Source organism: Xenopus laevis, chromosome 6S (assembly GCF_017654675.1).
Source record: "Xenopus laevis strain J_2021 chromosome 6S, Xenopus_laevis_v10.1, whole genome shotgun sequence".
Lineage (NCBI taxonomy): Eukaryota > Metazoa > Chordata > Amphibia > Anura > Pipidae > Xenopus > Xenopus laevis.
In genome coordinates this window covers 94,332,838-94,355,086 of record NC_054382.1, presented here as the reverse complement: position 1 = coordinate 94,355,086, position 22,249 = coordinate 94,332,838, and the positions used below count along the sequence as shown (strand labels likewise).

General features: G+C 37.7%; 1 protein-coding gene across 2 annotated transcripts in view; it reads right to left on the bottom strand.

Annotated features, from left to right (window-relative positions):
- Nucleotides 1–2,594: 2,594 nt before the first annotated feature.
- The window catches only part of colec12.S (collectin subfamily member 12 S homeolog), a 79,703-nt gene continuing 60,048 nt past the window's right edge, over nucleotides 2,595–22,249 (bottom strand). Inside the window, exons 5-10 of one of the 2 annotated variants that reach the window (XM_018223652.2) lie at nucleotides 19,775–20,821; nucleotides 15,142–15,645; nucleotides 11,253–11,389; nucleotides 7,894–8,003; nucleotides 7,319–7,464; nucleotides 2,595–3,752 (exon numbers count right to left, since the gene is read on the bottom strand). In XM_018223652.2, coding sequence (XP_018079141.1) covers nucleotides 3,745–3,752; nucleotides 7,319–7,464; nucleotides 7,894–8,003; nucleotides 11,253–11,389; nucleotides 15,142–15,645; nucleotides 19,775–20,821 — 1,952 coding nt within the window. In that variant the 3' untranslated portion in view covers nucleotides 2,595–3,744. Of the gene's footprint in view, nucleotides 3,758–7,318; nucleotides 7,465–7,893; nucleotides 8,004–11,252; nucleotides 11,390–15,141; nucleotides 15,646–19,774; nucleotides 20,822–22,249 lie in introns of both variants that reach the window. The other variant, XM_018223651.2, reaches the window with a different exon arrangement.

Below are 22,249 nucleotides of genomic sequence, written 5' to 3'. Positions count from 1 at the left end.
CTGTGAGAGTTGAAGGGAGGCCCAGAAGAGTTCAGTTACACCACTGCCTCAACCTTATTATGTTTTACACCACCCCAAGCCTTAATATAACCAAGACTTTTTTTTTTTATGTGATACTGATACGTTCCTGTAAAAACCTGGAATATGTCACGTTATCACTTTAAATCTCTAAATATTTCTGAAAGTAAAAACACACTTCATCTAAAAAGTATGGTTTTGTCTTAGCTATTCATAATTATAATGAACTTTTTTATATTAATCACAATACTAAAGGCATAGGCTTTCCATGTGCTTAGAGATATGACACCAGCAATGAATCATTCTAGGTGTTTTATGCTGGACGATGTCACCAATTCCCATGGCACATTTAAAGTAATGTGAGTATGTAATATTATTTTAGCTGCTGTTGCCAGCAGTGATGTTGCAGTTCTTGGAATTTGAAGTGGAATAAGTAAATAACAGTGTGCTGTACAAAGAAAAATGCAATGTTTTTTCTCTAGAATCCTGTATGTTGTATATAATACTTAGAACTGTATAAATCAGTTATAGTTTGTTTGGTATCAAGGGAGACATGTAGGCAGCTCTATATGAATCTTAGTAATCAGTGTAAGAGAAGAATTCTTAGAGAACCAAGCATTACCTGCTGTACTGGAGTTTATCCTTCCCCAGTTCCAATGGTGTGAGAGCAATGAGATATGTGAATACTATGCAGTATATAGCTCTGTGCAGCTGAACGGTACTTGAATGGAAGCTGTTGTGATAGTAGAAACCCATTTAAGGCCTGGAGCACTAAGGGGTGCAAACGTGTACCCATTAGTGCACATTTGGTAAAAATTGTAAACATACCTGTGGTACATTAAAAATGACATGTAACAAATGTATTTTGTGGCCAGCCAACTGGTGTTTGCACACTGGTGGATGTCCCCTAAACTAGATAACCAGGCCCCATACTTGAGGCCACGGCAGGGCCAGAACTAGGGGTAGGTAGGAGAGGCAGGTGCCTAGGGTGCAAAGCTTGGGGGGCCAGGCACGTACCTTCCGTGTCGCCTACCCTTAGTCCGGCTACCCCTAGTCCACCGCTGCTATCCGCCTATCTGTGCATGCACGCTAGTGAACAGCCACACGCGCTCGTTTGCGTACATCCCGCACATCTATGTGCAGAGGGGGCGACGCAGCTGCTTGGGTTGCCTGGCCTGCCTGCCCTGGCACTGGGCCTCGGTAATAGGTTATATAGCTGTGGTGTATGCCTCTACGGATTGCATCGTCCAGAGATCAATGAGAATTCCAAAAAAATCTTATTCCATGAGATCAAAATCATTCACAGTAGTCTAATCCCAAAAAGACCCCCAGTCCAAGGGCCATGTAATTAAGTGAAATTAAACAAAAAGCGAAAACGGGATAGACTTACTATTAGTTGAAAAATGAGCCAGATGATATATAAAAAGTAGAAAAAACATTATAAGAACATATTCAAGCCTATAGCGTTTAGTGCCAAGGGTGGCAAGTGCCTTGAACGTGTCAGGCTTAAATATGTCCTAATAAAGATTTTTCTACTTTTTATATCATCTGGGCTCTTTTTTCAACTAACAGTAAGTCTATCCCATTTTCTCTTTTTGTTTGATTTCAAGGTAATAGGTTCCCTCGAAGCTTTAGCTCATCTACCATATAGAGGTATATCTCCCAGTTATAAGATGGCCATTTCTATGCGAACTGTGGTGGATTCTTTTTATAAATCACTAAAAATAGCCCAGGGCAACAGGCAGGTATGGCCAAAATGGACCCCACTGTGGGATATCCAGAGGGATACATCAGATGTATACCCTAAATGCTTAAATGATGTAGGACCTATTAACATGTATTCTGGGAATGATGCTGGATACAGAGCTTTTGGAGGGAAGTGTTGACATACATAGTACACACGTTAGACCTACCCAATATACTGTCCCCCACCCTATGTCTTGCTACCTACAGCTATTTTACTTTGCTAAGAAAGCACTATTAATATAGTGGAAGTCAGGTAACTGATAACATCACTAAGCCATTTATAAGGATATAAATTACAGGATATTCATGGTTCTGGTATATTATAATTACATTTTGTACTGAACATATATTTGGTCTATTCTGTTGAAGCTCAAAATGGCTTAACTGAAAAACAATCCTATCCACTTCTAAAATATATATATAGATATATATATATATATATATATATATATATATATATATATATATATATATATATATTCCAAAAATATGGCTAATAGTGGAAAGTGCCAAATTCCACAATTTGTACTGTTTTGAATACCCAAAAAAGAATTCTGAATTTAGTATACCCCATTTAGAATAAAAATGGGCATTCACCGTCAATTCAGCACTCAATGCAACATAACTTAAACTGCAATATCCCTAAAATAATATGGCAACTACATTCATTAACAATTTTAATTAAACAGGTCCCAATAAGTGAATATCAGTACAATTTTTACATTATAGTTTTTCTTTAATTTAATATAAAATATTGTGCAATGATGTGAAAGTGTAAAATAAAAAAACAAACTCTGAAACAAACAAAAATAAATCCAAAAACAATTCTATAGTTTGACTGTAATTTTTACTGACATTGTTGTAAAAGGACATCTGCAGCACAACTCCATCTAACATTCATTAATTCATTAAAAAGGGTCGGACAAATGACAAAAATGGCTGAGAATTGCAAAGTGCAGCAAGTGTTTTTTTCACAGGTGAAGCTGTATCTTATAATTGTAGTATTGTAATGATCTCCACTTGCTTTTTAAGGACAAACCACAACATGGGAAGTCTTCTTAAGTTCTGTTCCTTGCCTAAATTCTTGGTCAGCGCAGAGGTAAAGCAGATGTGTATCTTGTAGTTCATTTATCTGCTTCCGTCAGGATCTTCAGAAAAAACTTTCAATTTTATAACACACCAGGTGAAGCATGGGAAGTCTGCTCTTGTTCTGCTCTTTGCCTAAATTCTTGGTCAGTGTAGAGGTAAAGCTGATTTTTTTTTTTTGTTTTTTTTACAATACACCAGATGAAGCATAGGAAGTCTGCTCTTGTTCTGCTCTTGGCCTAACTATTTTAGCCTGTAATCATATTAACGTAACATGAAATGATTACGACGAAAATATGAAAGTATAAAAATGTCAGCTTATGAGAAATACATATTTTTGATAACATTTTTCTTTGACTATCTGATTACTGTATGAATAATGCATGTACCATTGCTTTCTTTGGTGTCGGTATTCTTATATACGAGTAAAAAAAATATAACATGATAGAGTTTTGTACAAAAATACAAAGCTTTAAAAACTATATTCTGATAAAAAAAAAATTGCACTATATACCAGTATTGTTAAATTCTCTATAAGGCATTTTGTCAAAAATATCTTGAAATATTTCATAATTTCAAAGGCTAGTACTGCATACGTATGGAATAGAAGAAATGCAGTCGATATATTTCAGGTAGGGAATGAAACATTTCTGAAGATATTGGTAGCTTTTTCTCATGGCTCTGAAACCACAGTCTACTCCAAAGTTCATGGTAGCATTTGAAAAACAAAATCCTGGCACTGAATTTCTAGTAGTCCTCAAAACAAGTCCTCTTTGGTCCATTAAATTGTTGCAATGTCACCCATTGTCCAATTTATTATGTGGTGAACAGCCTGTTCTTCCAATTCATTTTGGCGTTCTGTGCACCTTCCGCCCTCTCTGAAGCTATGAGACGTCAGGTACCTGAGCTACGAATAAAAGGAAATAAGTTATAACATATGACAATTTAGCATTTCAAAGGATAAAGATATTGTCCAGGAGTCGGCCTTGCAGGAATCCAGTGGTGTTAGCAGTAGAGGTCAGTAGGTTGAATACCAATTAAGAGCTCCACATACAGATTGCATTTAAAAAGGTGCTTTTAACCAGTTTCACTGACAATTAAATAACGTTTCGGGTGGACAAGCCGACCTTTTTTAACAGCTTCATTATGCTGACAAAAAGAGCCATGTAACTTATTACATGGTGGATGGCCGCTAAAGGAAGCCAGTGTTATTATCCACTTATCCTTTTTTTTAGACCACACCCACTTTAAACCACACCCATGTTACCCCATGTCCACATTATAGCACACCAAAAAACCAAATGGTTGGTGCTCACTGCAGAGATATCACTCATATGTGAAAAAAAGTTGTCATATTAAGACATACGCTTAAATACATATACCTCCTCCTCCACTGTGGATAATACAGCACCCCCTCCCCAGCACATGATTAAACACCTTAGGGGCCCCTAACAATAATTTTTAAATGCTAACAAACCCCCAGAACAAATACCAGGCAACTGGCAGAGTATGGCACACCCGAGGAGAACAGGGCAGGCATAGACTGTCACACCCAGGGAGCATAGGGCGGGCAGAGTATGGCACACCCAGGGAGCATAGGGCAGGCATAGACTGAGTATGGCACACACAGGGAGGATAAGGAAGGCAGAACAGAGCAGGAGACGGAAACCTATCAGGACCACTCAAAGATGTACTACATACAGTGACACAGTGCTGGTGCTCCATTAGCATTTTGAATAAGGTGTGAACAGGTGAACAATGTGGGCAGTTTCAGTCTGGGTCTCAGGTGTGAACAGTACAGGCCTTTAGGATGTGAACAATAAAGGTGTCACAAGTGTGAACAATGCAGGGGTATTACAGGTGTGAGCAATACAGGGGATTACAGCCTGAATTTGAGGTTTAAACAATGCAGGGGCCATTTATCTCTGTAGTGATACCTTTAAATCTTGCACATAGTAAGCAAACACAGCAGGCAGACTTTCATGTGGGGGCCACACATTGGGGGTGTCAGATGGACAGCTCTGAACTACATTATTGCATGTGGGAATACTACTACAGTAATTCTACTGCTAGCATCCTCTCAGATAATGAAGATCATTTTTGATAGGAACATCCAGAGCCCAGGCCCAGGCAGCAGCCCCAATGCCGCCCCTCCTCCTGCTCCGCTCTTCTAACTACCAGCGTCGGAGCGGGTGGAGGAGGGGCCGCATCACTAGTGCAGTGAGCGCTATTGCGCTCGCTGCGCTAGAAGAGCCGAATTTCCGTTTTAAAAAACGGAAATTTGGCTCTTAAAGTTACCAGAGGCGGCTTTTTGCCGCCCCTGGTAACTGGCCGCTCCGTGCCGCCTGAGGCAAGATTTTCACCTTGCCTCATGGCCGGAGTGGCCCTTCCAGAGCCAAGTCATGACTGTGTCACCTAGACATACAAAGCTGTATAATAAAAATCCTTACATGAAAACCAATTCGTTTTTTATGTTAAAACAAACATAGCTGCTATAAACTTGTTTAAAAGTCTCAGCTGTCAATCCTATATTGCCTGCCCCTCCACAATGCCTTAGACACAGGTGGCCATTCACGGGCAGATAATGCTGCCGATATCGGTCGTTTAGACCAATTTGACAGCTAATCTGGACATGATATCGATCGGGATGGTTTGATTTTTCTCCCAACCGACCCGTCGGAACCCATTGCGCTCGTCGTAATCCGAATGGTCGGCCATTGGGCCAAACGTTCAGATTACCCCCGATATAGCCTTGCCGTTAGTGGCAGATCTTATAGTGTATGGCCACCTTAACTTTCACTTTCCATTCTGCACTTCCTAGATTCACCCTCTTTCTTCATCATTTAATTGTGTAGCCTGTGTATGGGCATGGGCACCAGGTGCCCCATTGTGGCACATAAACAAGATTTTGGGATGATGCAAATTTTGCCTTAATAACAGTGTCCACAAAGTGGTGCCTGCCTGCTTGATGTGATTGTGAATTCCAAGACTAAAAAAAAAACTAAGTCCTAAATAATTTTTATAGTGTACATGTACGTTTATCTGGCTTGACTAACCATAAAAAAGAATTTGAAATTATTTCTTAAGGTGACAGTTCCCCTTTTTGAGATGTTTACCAAAGCTTGACTACTTGTCATCTGCTTCCAGCATCTGGTTACTACATGGCTGGATCTGGCTCATAATAGCTCCAGACTTGCTTTAAGCATAACATATAAAGCCAAGGAACAGACATCTGGCTCATGGAATGACTCTGCTTCTCCATTGGCACAACATTGCTGCTACCAGATACATACAAACACTGTAATATAATGCACCAGTTTTCTGTGGCCACAAAATATGTTGTGCCCTGTAGGGTTGTTACAAATGGACATTGTGCATTTACAAGAAACTATTCCTGGGGAAAAGCTCTATGGAAAAGATTAAGCAATTTGTAGGGTGGGTGAGATTCATCTGATAAGAGCTGCAAGGCAATGCAACAATTTGCAAACTTAAAGGGCACCTGTTGGGTAAAAATGTTATCCCCAACCAAAGGTGCGGGCTAATAGAGCCCGCATTCCAGTTGGGGATAACAGTAGTTTTATTTTTTTTTAAAAAAAAAAGCCCTCCGCCAGTGCTATGCTACCCGCACCAGGAGGGAGTATTTCTTTATGAATTCTCGCAAATCAGAGGGCGCTGCCGGTCACTCACATGCGCATAGTGAAAATGTGCCATGAATTGCTTATTATGTGCATGCGCGTGATGTCACACATGCGCATGCGAGTGACACAACATGGCTGCTCGCACTGGAAGCTCCCTCCTAGTGCGAGTAGCGTAGCGCTGGTGGGGGGCAGCAAACACTGGTCACAAATGTGGCAACATCAAACTCATCAGGCCAAGTCTGGTCTTTTGATGCAAGTTACAGTTTTTATTATAGCCTGCTAATTGTCAAGTTTAGTAAAGTTGTGTCAAGTAATATTTTCTATCTATATTTCTATTTTCTATCTATACACTGCCACTGTTATCTAGTGAAACATTTAGGGAGTTATTTATTAAAGTCCAAATGCCAAAAACTCAAAAAATTCTATTTTTTTTACTATAAAATCCAAATTTTTCATGATTTATTATCCCCCGAGGATGGAAAAAATCTGAATCCAAAAATCCGGCATTTGGGGCCTGCTGAGGTTGTATATAAGTCAATGGGAGAAGTCCCAAAGATATCCTGATCTGTACTGGGTTTCGTGCAATAATTAGAAGATTTTGTGGTTTTTGGGCAAAAATCTGAAAAATTTGTATGATCCAAATTTTTCACTATTTTTTTTCCCCACACAAAATTTTCTGAAAAATGTATTGAAATAACCCATGCGGATTTGGTAAGAGTGTATTTGAGAAATAAATGAGATAAATAAAACCCATATATCACATTACATATTACAGTTCTTGAGGTCACTGAACGCAGCACAGAGAGATTCAGATGTTGGCTCTCACTTACTTGTATCAATGGGTTTCTCACAAATGAAATTATTGTAGTCTTGACAGAGAAAGTCGTTCCACAAGCCTGAATATATTAACCCAGCGCAATCTTCTCCTGGTCCAGTGTGATGAGACCAATCGTCCGGCTGTCCTTCTTTCCAGTTTCTGCAAATGATATTAAAGTTTAACAACAAAAAAACACTGCTGGCTGCCATATTAGCAATCTTTTAAATCAACCATTTCTTTATGAATTCTTGCAAATCAGGCGGCACTGCTTATAATATAACATACAGAAATATTTACAGTGATGTCTTTACATGTTTATATTAATCTTGATTTGGACAATTTCCAAAATCCAGGGGAAAAAGTATCCATTACAAATTCACTCTTTCAGAAAAAAACTATTTCATGCATTTCTAATGGAATGGATAGAGGCATCGCAGCAGAAGGAAGCCAATACAAGTACACTCTTCCTCACATGGGAAAGTTACATTGACACACTGCCAAAACTCAAATTCACTATTGTTTTTGCATCACTTTGTGGTATAAGAGCAGAATGATACTGCAAGATCCACGACCTGCCTGCAGACTTACTTGTAGTTTAGAGTAGTACCATCCAGCCATTTCCATGTACCCTCTTCCTCAGTATCTGTGAGACCTATCCAGAAGTTTCCTTTTCCACTTGTTTGTTTCTTCAAAAATTGCTGTACAAAGAGTGAGGAATATATAGTAATTAACAAAAATGTCTATTTGATACATACATATATAATAACACATAAGTAGCCGGTAAAGCACGTTTATTAGAAATAGCACATTCATATGGTAACACAGTGATAACCAACATAATAACTGGCTACTACCTACATTTAGGGGTCCGTTTACTAAAGCGCGGTAAATCTGACTTTAAGTTTCCGCATGTTATCGCTGAGAATATTTTTCCGCCAGAATATTCGCAGCGACTAAGTTTACTAAACAGCGATGCGCTCAGAAGTCATTGCGATCACTTGCGGTAACTACGTTAGCGAGCCAGCTTACGTTAGTGGTAATTTTAGCGAGTTGCGAATTTTCTGGCGACAAATTAAGTTTTTGCGAATATTTATGCTATAAAATAGTCTTGTTTTATGGCGGTTATTATGGCAATTTTTACTATGACATTTTTGGCCAGAAATGCATCTTCAAAACTCATAAACTTTATTGACTGATGATTATACCATCCAACAACATCACCAGAGTACCACCAATCAAACATTTATGCATCATATAAACTCTTCTGCCAATAGAATCATAGGAACAAGAAATGATACCAGTCAATCTGCTTCATAGAAATGCACAGTTTAATGTAGCCAATCACAATGAAACCAAAAAAGCGTAGAGGCTGATGAATCCTTGGACTGTGATGCCGCTGCCATTAATACACCTCTGAGCTGAAATTGCAGCAGATAGAAGCAGAAGCCAAAACATCAGCAATAGCTACAGATCTCTCTCCTGTCAGCAAAGAATGATGGGTAAAAAAAAAAATATTATGGGATATTTCCTGCCCCTTGAGAATTTTCTCGCAAAAAAATACTTTTACGCCACTACATAGGTGGCGGTAAAATGTTGCGAATATTCTTGCGTAAATTAATCTTTTGCACATTTCGCTGTTTAGTAAACCAGGCGTTAATGTGTACGTAGCGTTATTTTCAGCGAATGCGATAACTGGCGAAAACATATTTTTGCGCAAGAAAATGCGCAAATTTATATTTACCGCAGGTTAGTAAAATGGCAAAAATATATTTGGCGACAAATTTGTCTATATTTTGTGCGAATATTTTTACCGCGCTTTAGTAAACGGACCCCTCAGGGTGTTATTTATTACATTTTGAATGCCAAAAACCTGTGCTTTTTTTACTATAAAATTCTAAATTTGTAGTGGAAAAAAAAAAACTTTTATTGGGATTTATTATTCCCCCGAGCATGGAAAACCTCAGAATCCAAAAATCCGGCATCTCAGACCTGCTGAGGATGCCTATAAGTCAATGGGAGAAGTCCCAAAGATAACTTGATCTGCGCTAGGTTTTGTGCAATAATCTGAAGATTTTGTGGTTTTCGCGCAAAAATCTGAAAAAGGTTTTCGGGTGGAAAATACGAAACGATTGTAAGATTCGTTTTTTCCATGATTTTTTCAGGGATTTCTTACCGCACAGGAAATCTTTGCGAAAATGTATTGATACATAAGAGGAAAAAACCCGTGCAGATTTGGCCGGAGTAGTTTTCATAAAGTAATGAGATAAATTCTGACTTTGATAAATGTCATTTTTTATAAATTTGATAAATGTTATATGTCATTGTTTACAAGGGAACAGAAAATGCTTTGCAAGTTTATCAGTGAAATCATGATCCCAACATGATTTTACGCATATGATTTACAAATTGCAATGTGTGCAGATATAATGGAAACACATTAAAAGCCCTGTACTTATAACCAGTACTATGCTCAGTTTTGGATTGGTCTGCTGGGGTATGGGAATCCTGATCTTAGTGGGTCCTTTGCTCAGACCCGTAACTTATTTTTACCCTTTTCAGGTTCTTATTGTGTTTCATGCATTCCAAGCAGTGAGAGAAATAGGCAAGAGTTAGTTTAGAAGTCTATAATGGGGCCAGGGAAATGACTGTCTGCACACTGTGTCTGTCTGTCTGTTTCCACTGCATTGCTCTCTGTTCCTACGCAGCTTGTACTAGAAATAATGCAACATATAGAACACACAGGAGAGGGCAGCTGCCCACATAGAATTAGCCCTGAATGTGTCTTTTTAGAAGCAGCCGCTCTGGTTGCTCTGATATCTCTATGAACACAATGTTCCTAGTAGACTTTAGTGAACTGGCATCTAGTGGGTAATAAACAGTGCCTTCTAGGCTATATTAATCAGATAGTTTTTGTTGTTTTTATTTAATTAAAAATAACAATTTGAACACTGAACTTCGCATGGGAGTGCCCAACCACACCCTTTGTTAACAACTTGCCTTTAATATAAATAATAAGTGGCTCCCAAAATTCAAGTATGTATGATGGATCTGCTTTCTGTCTTGATCCAACAAACATACCAGGGTATTCTTGGAAGCAATCTCATGTCTATCCTTTATCCTTGTTTGCAGGGCTTCTACTTTATTAGAATGTTCATTGTCTACCAGCATGTATTCTAGCATCTTGTCTGGATGGAGCATTGGAAGAAGGTAGAAGACAACAGGTTGTGGCTTTGCATTGTTATGTATAACCAGACCACATTTAAAAAGTTCTTAAAAGTTAAGAAAGCTAACATCTGCAAGAAATGTGGTCTTTTTTTTTGGTTCTTGCATTCTTTTTTACAGGGAAATATGACATTGTCAATCTGCAAAGACAACAGTAGCTTGTTCCCTTCAAATATCATCTTTCATCATGTTGCCAAAATCCTAAAAGGTCTAAAACTTTGTAATACATGAAATTGAATTACACGATGAAGAGCTTGAAGAGCTTATTACAACAGTATCACTCTAGGACTTTTTTTTAGGACTTTACTACTATCAGTGTCGGAATGGCCCACCGGGATACCAGGAAAAGTCCTGGTGGGCACAGGTGTCAGTGGCCCCTCATGCTGCTAAACATTTGGACTATTACATGGCCATTCCCTATTTTTATAGAGAACAAAGTGGCTAAAAAGATGGAATAACAGATTATAGTATTATAGTATATAGAGAAAAGAGATTAGTAGAATAGAGGTTGAGTGAGGAGAGGAAGAATCATACTTCTAAGATTAATTGGTGGGCCCCTAATTTTTGGGTGGGCCTCTGGTGTCCCAGTCCGACACTGACTACTATCCAGATGTATATATGACAAATCATTTGGCAAATATACTTTACATACTTTATTATAGTGTCAAGTTATATATATATCACATGTAATAACTCCATTTCATGTTATTGCATGATAAACTTACTTGCTCTGCTTGGGTTTCAATCACAACTAACATCGCTGCCTTTTCTTTACAGATCAGTTTGGCATCATCAAATATATCTTTTCCAGTTGAGAAGTAGTAGCATTTATCAGAAAAGTTCTTCCACTCCAGAGGGCAACCTATGAAAAGTATGTTACAATTTTATTTGTATGGTGTTAGTCTTTACATTTCATCAGTATGACAGAGATCAAATTACTTTTAGTATGTCTAGTGAAGGACTTTTTTGCTGCATGTCCACCTTTCCATAGATCAAATGAATCCAAAGACACATTCCAGTGAGATTCCTCCACTGTGATCTTAGATATTTTCTAATTTTTCAGCAATGTTTTGTTATCTTACATGTCATATTTAACAGATATTTACAGAATGTTAAATGAATTGTTCAGTGTAAAACTGGGTAAATAGATAGGCTGGGCAAAATAATTTTTTTTTTTATTTTAGTTAGTTAGGCAAACATGTAATGTATAAAGGCTGGAGTGACTGGATGTCTAACATAATAGTCAGAACACTACTTCGTGCTTTTCAGCTCTCTTGGTTTCCACTGGTTGGTTACCAGGCAATAACCAATCAGAGACTTGAGGGGGGGCCACATGGGTCATATCTGTTGCTTTTGAATCTGAGCTGAATGCTGAGGATCAATTACAAACTCACTGAACAGATATGTACCATGTGGCCCCCCTTCAAGTCGTTGACTAACTCAGAGTTATAGCGCTGAAAAGCAGGAAGTAGTGTTCTGGCTATTCTGTTAGACATCCAATCACTCCAGCCTTTATACATTACATTTTTGGCTAACTATATTAGAAACATTTTTTTATTTTGCACAGTCTAGCTATTTAACCAGTTTTTATTTTTACACTGAACTGTTCCTTTAACAATAAGCCAGAGGATCCACACATGTTCCTCTAGCCTAAATGTCCCCTCGCAAGCACCTTTTTTCCTGAGAAAACAACCCCAACCTTGACAGTCTACCCTCATAATTTAAGTCTTCCATTCCTCTAACCAGTTTAGTTAAACGTCTCTGCACTCTCTCCAGCTCATTTATATCCTTCTTAAGGACTGGAGTCTAAAACTGCACTGCATACTCCAGATGAGGCCTTACCAGGGACCAATAAAGAGGCATAATTATATTTTCATCCCTTGAGTTAATGCCCTTTTTATGCAAGACAGAACTTTATTTGCTTTAGTAGCCACAGAATGACACTGCCCAGAATTAGACAACTTGTTATCTACAAAAACTCCCAACACACTGCCATTTAGTGTATAACTTGCATTTATATTAATTTTGCCATAACCTTGCATTTATCAACATTGAACCTCATTTTCCAGTTTGTTGCCCCGTTTTCCAATTTAGTCAAATCACTCTGCAAAGTGGCAGCATTCTGCATGGAACCTATAGTTCTGCACAATTTTGTATCATCAGCAAAAATAGCAACAGTACTGTCAATGCCCACCTCCAGGTCATTAATAAACAAGTTGAAAAGCAAGGGACCTAGTACAGAGCCCTGCGGTACTCCACTAACAACACTGGTCCAATTAGAAAATGTTACATTTACCACCCCTCTTTGTAGTCTTATCTTTTAGCCAGTTCTCTATCCAGGTACAAATACTATGTTCCAGGCCAACATTCCTTAATTTAACCAGTAAACTTTTGTGTGGCACTGTATCAAATGCTTTAGCAAAGTCTAAGTAAATCACATCCCAAAATCAAGGTCTCTACTTACATTCTCATAAAAAGAAATTAAGTTAGTCTGGAAAGATCTATTAAGCATAAAACCATGCTTGCACAAACTTATAGTATTATGATTTGCAAATGCAGTATCTTCTCCCTTTATACCCCTTCGAAAAGCTTTCCTACAACTGATGTCAGACTAACCGGCCTATAGTTGAGAGGCTGAGAAAGGGAATTAAGTAAAGCGGTTTGACAATCATAGAGCTAAGATCTCTAAATACCCTGGGATGAATACCATCCGGTCTTGGACCTTTGTTTATTTTAACATATTCTAGTCTCTTTTGAATTTCCTCATGCTGAACCAAGCATCATTAGTTGCATTACTAGAATTAGTACTATTAAGAAGGAAACCTTCATTAACTGGTCCCTCATTTGTGACGAAAAATAAGAGTTCAAAATTTCTACTTTTTTGTTTATTAAGCAATAGTAAAGTACGGCTAAAGCAGACTAACCACAAGGTTGATCCCCCTGGTTTTTAATATCTGCGTATCAGAATGGGTGCATGATAATACTGTATATTCTTTTTTTAAGATTTCATGATAGTAACAGTTTTAGCCTTTTTATATCACAAAGTTGTAACTAGGACAGGGCTGGGCACAACAGCAAAGCACCTCTTGATACTTCCCTCAGTTGGCAATGAGTTCTACACTCAGGGGCACATTTACTAAGGGTCAAATTTTGAAGTTAAAAAACTTCGAAATTTGACCATCAAATTTGAAACTTTGATAGTCTAAGTATTTTTTCGATGGAAGTAAAAATCGTTTGATCGATCCATTAAATCTTTTGATTCAAACGATTTTACAAAAAAATACTTTGACTACTCAAAACTTAGCCAAAGACTCAGAAAGGTTATAGGAGGTCCCCCATAGGCTAAACAGCAATTCGGCAGGTTTAAGGTGGCGAAGTGTCGAAGTTTTTTAAAGAGACAGGGGCAGCTGGGAAATTGACAAAATGTCTAGCCCCATGTCAGATTTAAAAATTGAATATAAAAAAATCTGTTCTTTTGAGAAATGGGTTTCAGTGCAGAATTCTGCTGGAGTAGCACTATTAACTGATGCGTTTGGAAAAAAACATGTTTTCCGATGACAGGATCCCTTTAAAGGAAAAAGGAAAGGCTTTGTGCACTTGGGGGTGCCAAATGTTAGGCACCCCCAAGTGATTGTATTGACTTTCCTGAAACCCTGGGCCGGTGCTCCTATCAGCAGAAAACTGCATCAGCCCCGGGTTATACCAGTGAGCCCCACAGAGCGATCCTCTTCCAGCGTCTTCTTTCTTCAAATTTTCCGGGGTAGATGCAGCCACAGTTCAAAGAAATAGCCGACTTTTTAGCTAAAGTACGGCTTTTTGTTTTACTACAAAATATAAGACTGCTCATTGACTGCCTTCATTCGCCATTGTTTGTATTTTGTCAAGTTATTTTTAGGTTAAGATCCTTTTTAATATGGGCCAGACAAGAACCTCTGTACTGCATGTGTTCTTCTAACTCTCTATTAAGATAATACTATCCTAACTTGTTTTCCTTTTACAGGTGAAACACTTAAACTAAGTACTTCTTTATTCCCTTTTCAAATATCCTCTGTAAATGTTTCTATGAATTTTCCTACTATAGAAAGAAGAAAAATATTGTAGTGAGAGAAATATCATTCCCATTCCCTCTGATTAAAGGGATACTGTCACGGGAAATCCATTTTTTAATATTTAGTATTGAAATCTGACATGGGGCTAGTTTCCCAGGTGCCCCCAGTCATGTGACTTCAGTCACTCTTTACTGCTGCACTGCAAGTAAGATCACACCCTCCCTTTCCCCCACCCATAGCTCCCTGGTAGATTTACAAACAGCACTCAATAGCAAACATCCATCCCCAAAGTTCCAAAGTGCAGCACTGACTCTTTCTGAAAGCACATGACCAGGCAAAACTACCTGAGATGGCTGCCTACACTGCAATATAACAAACTCAAAAATACACTTGTTTACTTAGGCATTACATTTTACATGGTAGAGTGAATTATTTAAAGTGTAAACAAAATGTAATTTAGAAATAATAGCTACACAATAAAAATCCCTTTAAATATATGTTTTACATTTTGTAAAATGGTAATCATGATAAAAAAAAAACAATATTTGATTTGATTTTTTCTTACCGGTCACCACAGGTTCAAGCATTACTTCTGCTGAAGGAGACTGATGTAATGCTAAAGAACTTCCCAAATCTCCAGGAGGCCCTGGAGGACCTCTAGGTCCAGGTATTCCAGGTAATCCAGGTATTCCTGGAGGTCCAGATGACCCTCTAATCCCTGGAGCTCCAGGTTCCCCATTGACTCCTTTTTCCCCCTGTGGTCCTGGCGGACCAGAAGGCCCAAGCATTCCATTATTTCCAGGTGGTCCTTGGGGCCCTGGATCTCCTTTTGGCCCAGCTTCACCAGGTTTTCCTGGAGACCCTCTCTGTCCTTTGTTGCCTTGTGAACCTCTTGAGCCTTTTGAACCCTTTTCTCCTGGAGGGCCAATTGGTCCAGGTGGCCCTTTTTCACCTACAGGACCAGGTGGCCCTGGTTCTCCCTTTTCTCCTAGCTGTCCCTTTGGTCCAATAGGCCCAGAAAATCCTGGAGATCCTCTTTCACCTTTAGATCCTCGGGGACCTGGAGGTCCTGTAATAAATACATAAATGTTTACAACATTTAAAAAAAAAAAAACCCCAGCATATTAAACCCAGAGACATCGGCATTTTGGGGGCAGTTATCACTGGCCCAGTCTATGTTTAGACACAGTTTTTGGTATTTCATCTATATGACTTTCAACTGGTAGTCAGTACAAAAAAACACCAAATTACCTGTAAGCCATTAAACACAGTTTGCATAAAAACATGTGAATTTTTTGATTCCTATATATTTGCTGGATAGGTGGTCTGTTTGCCCCTTTACATATAACAACAAGTTAATGACTCACGAGGGGTCAGTTAAATAATGGCCTGTGTATGGCCATAGTTTCATTGTACAAAAAAAATGTTTTTGGTGGGCATCTCCTTTAAAGCTAAAGCTAAAGTAAAGAAGTATGGAAGAAACGTTGAACATTATGTTTCGGGCTCATATTCCAGGCCAAGGGAACCACAGCCTTTAGCAGTAAAGAGCGTCCCCCAAAAGAAAGATGCGCCTATAGCTATACCCCATGTTCTTTTTTGATGATTCACTGCACATGCTCTGTGCTGCTGTCACTTACTGAGCTTATGGACTGAAGCACAATATACTGTATATATATCATATAAATGTCACAATATAAGACTGATAAGTAAATAAATTCAGATTATTGATACGTGGCAGCTCAGAAACTAGCACAATTAAAATCAGAGTGTAATATATTTACTCTATTGTTTAGAGGCAGAAGGTCCTAGTAAGCAGGAGAGTTGGGTGAAGAATACTCATACTGCATTGAACTTTTCTATTTTGTTGCAGAGAAAATATAGGTTTCTAAAAAGACACCTTGTTCATCAAGGTCAACTGTTCGGTAACATGCCAGTAACATCAATAAATAAGAAAAAGAATAATAGTTCTCTTCCTGACTTTTTTTTCTTTATATATTTATATGTAAAACACAAGTGCTATAAATATCCTGATATCCTATGCTTAGTGATGTCATTTGTATTATGTTAGTGTGAGGATATTGTATTAGAGGTCACCTCAGAGTTCCATGACCTGTATAGAAGCACTCTGTGTTCAGCTTCATGCTTTTATACAGTCATTGGACTTCTTTGCAATAGGGGATACATTATTATACAGTATGTATACATATATTTGTAACACATATAGAAAGCCCCTCTTAAAGTCATTAAGGGACATTACCAAGGAAAGCTTTCCACAGGCATATCATTCTCATTTTGAAGAGCCTGCTGTCCTTGGGATGGCACTTTGTTTCACTCAAATTGTTGTATTTTTTAACTAGAGCATGCCAAAATACATCTCTGATTCTTCACTGAAAACCACAAGTCACATTGGTCCCTTACTTCTGGTGTGTGTAGGGGGTTGTATCACATGTAGACAGTAGATGTTAGTATTGCTATCTGGCAAACCATTTTGATGCACAAACACAGACATATCCTTCCTTTTCTCCTTTCCCATGTAGGGATTGCTTGCTGGGAAGATACCTGATCATCAGCCATGTTCAGTGATCCCCAACCAGTGGCTCCTGAGCAACATGTTGCTCACCAACCCCTTGGATGCTGCATCCAGTGGCCTTTAAATACCTAGCTTGGAGGCAAGTTTTAGTTGCCCAAGAACCAGGTGTACTGCAAAACAGATCCTCCTGTAGACTGCCAGTCCAAAATATTAAAACAGCCAGAAATTGATTAGGCAGCTTTAAAAATCGTTTTGGGATGAGGACCCCATCAGCTCACTGATAATGTGTGATTGGCAGAAACCTTAGCAGCCAATATCACCCACCTTAAGAGGTATTTTGGGAAAAGTTCCATTAATTTGGAAACCTTGTTTTGCAGTAAATTAAGTTCTGCTTCAAACTCAACTTATATGTCATCCACATCGTGTTCAGGCCAGGAAACCGACGAGCTCACCACAGAGCCCCCATTCTTTGCAGTTATACCATCTGCTCAGTACAAATATAAAAAATAGTATAACAATTATTTAACCAACTGTGCTCAACCTCCTTCTGGATGCTTAAAGAAATAGGGGTATATTTATCAAAGAGTGAAGTTAATAGTGAAGTTCCGCCACTAGAGTGAAATTCCGCCACTCTCCATTCATTTCTATGGGATTTTTATAGGCGTATTTATCAAAGGGTGAACTTTCACTTTCACCCATTGATAAATATGCCTTTCAAAATCCCATAGAAATTAATTGTGAGCTGCGGAATTTCACTCTAGTTGCGGAACTTCACTCTTTGATAAATTTACCCCATAGTATTGGAAACAAGAAAACTTGTAATTTAAACTTTGCACTACCCTTGCACCAACCACCCAAATGCAGTTGAGATGCCAGTTGGTGCGTAGTGTATTTCCAAACCAATGGAACCCAAACATTAACGTAGAATACAGGCCTGGCAAGAAGGAGTAGTCTGCTGTACTTTCCCACTGATTCAGAGAAGCCTTTAAAACGTAACTTTTATTCCAAGTAATAAAAACATCATCAGGGGTGTAAAATAGAGAGTTAAATAGGGAATTTGAACAAGTAGTTGCTCTGTCTTTATTTAAGAATTAAGAACTCTCCCAACAGAATAAGTAAACAAGCTGAATACCAACTGCATTAATATTCCCAACTGTCTGCAGACTATATCAATTTGTTCCCCTATCAATGTGCTTATTACTAGCCCACCAGTCCTGTTCTAGACTGCACTTTGTTTTGTTGAATTAAGAGTTAAATCTAAACTTCTGTAGTTCCAAAAATACAGCCCCAACTGTTCACTGAGCAACAGGTCAAGAGACCAAACAATTTGGGAAATATTTTTGCTTATTGAATACATGGAGCAGGAACCAGTGGAACATTTGGCTTAACATGGAGCAACATGACCTCCCATGTTTTCATTATCAAAAATGGTATTTCTGTGCAACATGTAAAGTCTCAATTTAACATTATGTTAAACCTGCTCTCTCTATGGGGCAAATTCATTAAAGGGTGAATTTTCGCCTGCAAAGGCTTTGCCGCACTTTGCCAGGCACAAATTCACTACCACTATGCTAATTCACTAAAATGTGAAGTCGCTTCTCGGCAGCCGAAAGCTGGTGAAGTTTCGCTAGCGTTAATTTATCAGTGTGAGCATTTCATAGTGAACTTTCGCTAACATTCGTTTCTGCCTAGAAAACTTCGTAAGTACTTTTACGCTTAAGTCAATTTAAATACGGCAGGTACATATAGGTCGTATATATATATATATATATATATATGTCTTTATTAGAGATGTTGGTGCAAATGCTTGTAGTGGCCACTTATTATTACAAATGTCCAAGGAAGCAAAATAAAGACAAAAGATCCTCTAATGCCCTATATATGAGCCCTCCTTAAAACAAATGTGGCATGCTCTTCAAATAGTCAAAACATTTTAACACAAAAATGTTTAATAGTTAGAACTTTTGAAGGCAGCCCGCTTAAAAATATGAAAAAACACCAGCGTTTTTTTTATCATTTTAATAACTTTATGGCATACAGGATATGATGTCACTGACATAAGATTGAAAAGGATGTAGCTTCATTTTATCAGTTCGCCAGGTCTAAGGTGGTGAAGGAAACCCTGGCGAAAGGGGTAATGTTCTGTAAAATTTGCACTTTAGTGAATTTGCGGAGTAACGATCGTTCACCTGATCAAAAATTTGCCTTCCTCGATTTTATTTGCATTTACTGTGTTGTAATTAAGATTGTTTTTATTTAGACAATGGTTTGCATAACATCTCACATATTATGACATCACCATGTTTACTTAACTACACAGCTTAATTGTTCTATTGTATTGGTACTGAAAAATAACTTACTGTAATGTAATCTGTTGTTTATGATCAATAAAAAGAGATAAACCCAAAAATTTGCCTGGCGATAAGGCGAGAAACTACACTAGCGATGGTCTCTGTCACTAGCGAATTGTCCTCTACGCCTGTTAGTAAATTGGTGATCTCCCTGCGGATGGCATTTCTGGCGAATTTTTGCTAGCAACAGCCACCTCTCCCTTTAGTAAATCTGCCCCAATAAATATTTATCTGTATGACTAATCATCATGTTTACTTTTTTAGGCATTTTTGAATTTTACGTTTTCCAAGTTTAAAAACCTTCCTTGCCTACTTACCTTGTAAAATGGTGAAGTTCTTGATGAGCTGTCCATGCTTTGAATCCACCACTTTCATTTCTTCCATAATAAATGACAAATTGGCAACTTCATTATCTAAGCTTGTTCTCATTAAATCTTGCTGCATCCTTAGGAAAGTAGTGTCTGTCTGCATGTTGCTTAGAGAGCTGTTCAGATTAACTAGATCATCAGTATGCTTACTCAGTATTTCAGTACAGCTTGTCCTAACATCATTGAGGTTGCTAGTCAGCGTCCTTAGATGAAGGGCAGTGTAGCTAATGTTGCTGATAATGCTAACTATGTCCACTTCAAATTTCTGAAAACGATCTTCTAAATGGCTAATCTTGGAATTGGTTCGGTTTTCATACTGTTTATGGTAATCCTGAAGGTCCTTGAGATTTTGTTCATTGCTTTGTGCAATCACTGTGACGTTGTCAATTTGTGTTCCAAGGTTATTTAGTTGGCTGCTCATGTCTTCCAGAGTCTCGTTGTTGGCTTTCACCAAAGCTGTATTATTTGTAGCAATAGTCTGTAGGTTTTGTACCCTGTCTTTGAGCCATTCTGTGTCTTTCCGAGTCTGGAGGACAGCTTGCTGCAAACTTTGAAAGTCATTCTTGATTTTTTGAATAGCTTGGCTTGTATCGTCAACAGATCTCTGCAAAGCACTTATGGCAGTCCTCTGTTGAATCTGTGTTATGTTTAGGTTACTGATATTCGTTACGATCACACTGCTTAACTGCATTTGGTTTTGCAGGCTTGTCTGTAGACTATTTGTATCCTGCTGCAAGCTGGAGACGTATGTATTATACGCCAGTAAGGTGTGATTGAGACCATTGATCATTAAGGAGTTGTTGTCTAGTACAGTTTTCATTTGGTTTTGCTTTGCATCTAGTAAATCTCCAGCTTCCTGCAACTTTTCTAAGGTGTCTTTGTTTCGTGTTGTTTTCTCAGTGATTTCTCGCAGTTGCTGACGGATGATGGCAATGTCCGACCTAACACTCGAAAGCTCACTAGTGGTAGAGATTGATTTTACTCCCGCTTGATCATCTGTAAAAAAAACAACTCTGAATGTAACCATGGTATTGAATAAGAGATAAAACTCAAAATATCAACATATTGTGCAAGTCAATATAATCACTGACAGTGGAGGGGATGGAAACGCATTGATGTGAATATGGACGTTGCTATACAAATCTACTTGCCATGAGTACTTACTGCTAATATATATATATATATATATATATATATATATATATATATATATATATATATATATATATATATATATATTTCGAATTCCAATGTTATTTATTACATAATTTCAGTGGGAGCATATACATGTATATTATTGTATGAAACAATGAAACAAAATGATGTTTTGGCCTTTTTTTCCCACTACCAAAGGCCACTTCCTGAAAACATAATGATGCTTCTCGGTAAACATTGTTTTTATGCTAAGACCCATGAGTGTGGTACATATTTTTAGTTTGTTAACAATTTCTAACCAGCACCAAAACAACTGACCTATATATGTGTGCTCTCCACTGTATTTTAAGATAGCTGTGTTGTGTACACATGCAAATACAAAGTATTTTATAATTATTTTCACAATTAATTTCTTTTTTCTAACTTGGTCTGTCTCTCTGGATATTTAGAGCAAAATAAATCTCTAATCTCTCTCAAATACTGTGTATACAGCTTAGATTGTCATTGTAAGTCCTGTGTAAGAAGCATTTAATTACAGGGCACGTTATATTCAAAGATGGGCCCTGCCACATTTTAGGCAGTTCTGATTTGTCTTTGACCTTTATTTCTTTTTCAATTTTTTTTAAATTGAATTTTCAAGCAAAAAGAAAAAGACTTTTACATGATATGAGTGCAATAATTGAAGTATATCCTATAATTGTCTAGGAATGCCATACTTAAAACATAACAATCTTCTACTCAATTATTGAAGAATAGAATTACATAACTTTATTTTAAAGTTAAAGAAAAGGTGCCATTGATTTATACTTTACAACTTTACATGCTCTTCGGTTTACTTTAATGAAGGCATTCAAATACACATACATACAGTTATAGGCTTTTTTTTTTATCAAAAAATTAATTTGTGAGGTTTTAGAGGTTTTTTCTACTTCAAATAAACTTGTAATTTCAAAAATGTTAATGTCTTATTTATTAAAAAATCCAAATAGAAAAAACGAGATTGAATACAAATGTGGAAAAAACTCAAATACTAGCTTGAATGTGTGATTTTACAAGCTCAAAAAAAAAAACCATGAAAAACTCTTAAAATCTTGAATGTTAAAAATGGCTTGAAGTTTGCACTGGACAACTTCCAATGAACTTTTAGATGCCAAAATTTTACATTCAAGTTTTTCAAGTTTGTTTGTGTTTAATGTGGTAGAGTGACCAAAGTAATTGCAGATTATTTCTGCAAGGGAGATGTGTCTAAACAAGGAATGGTTTCTCTGT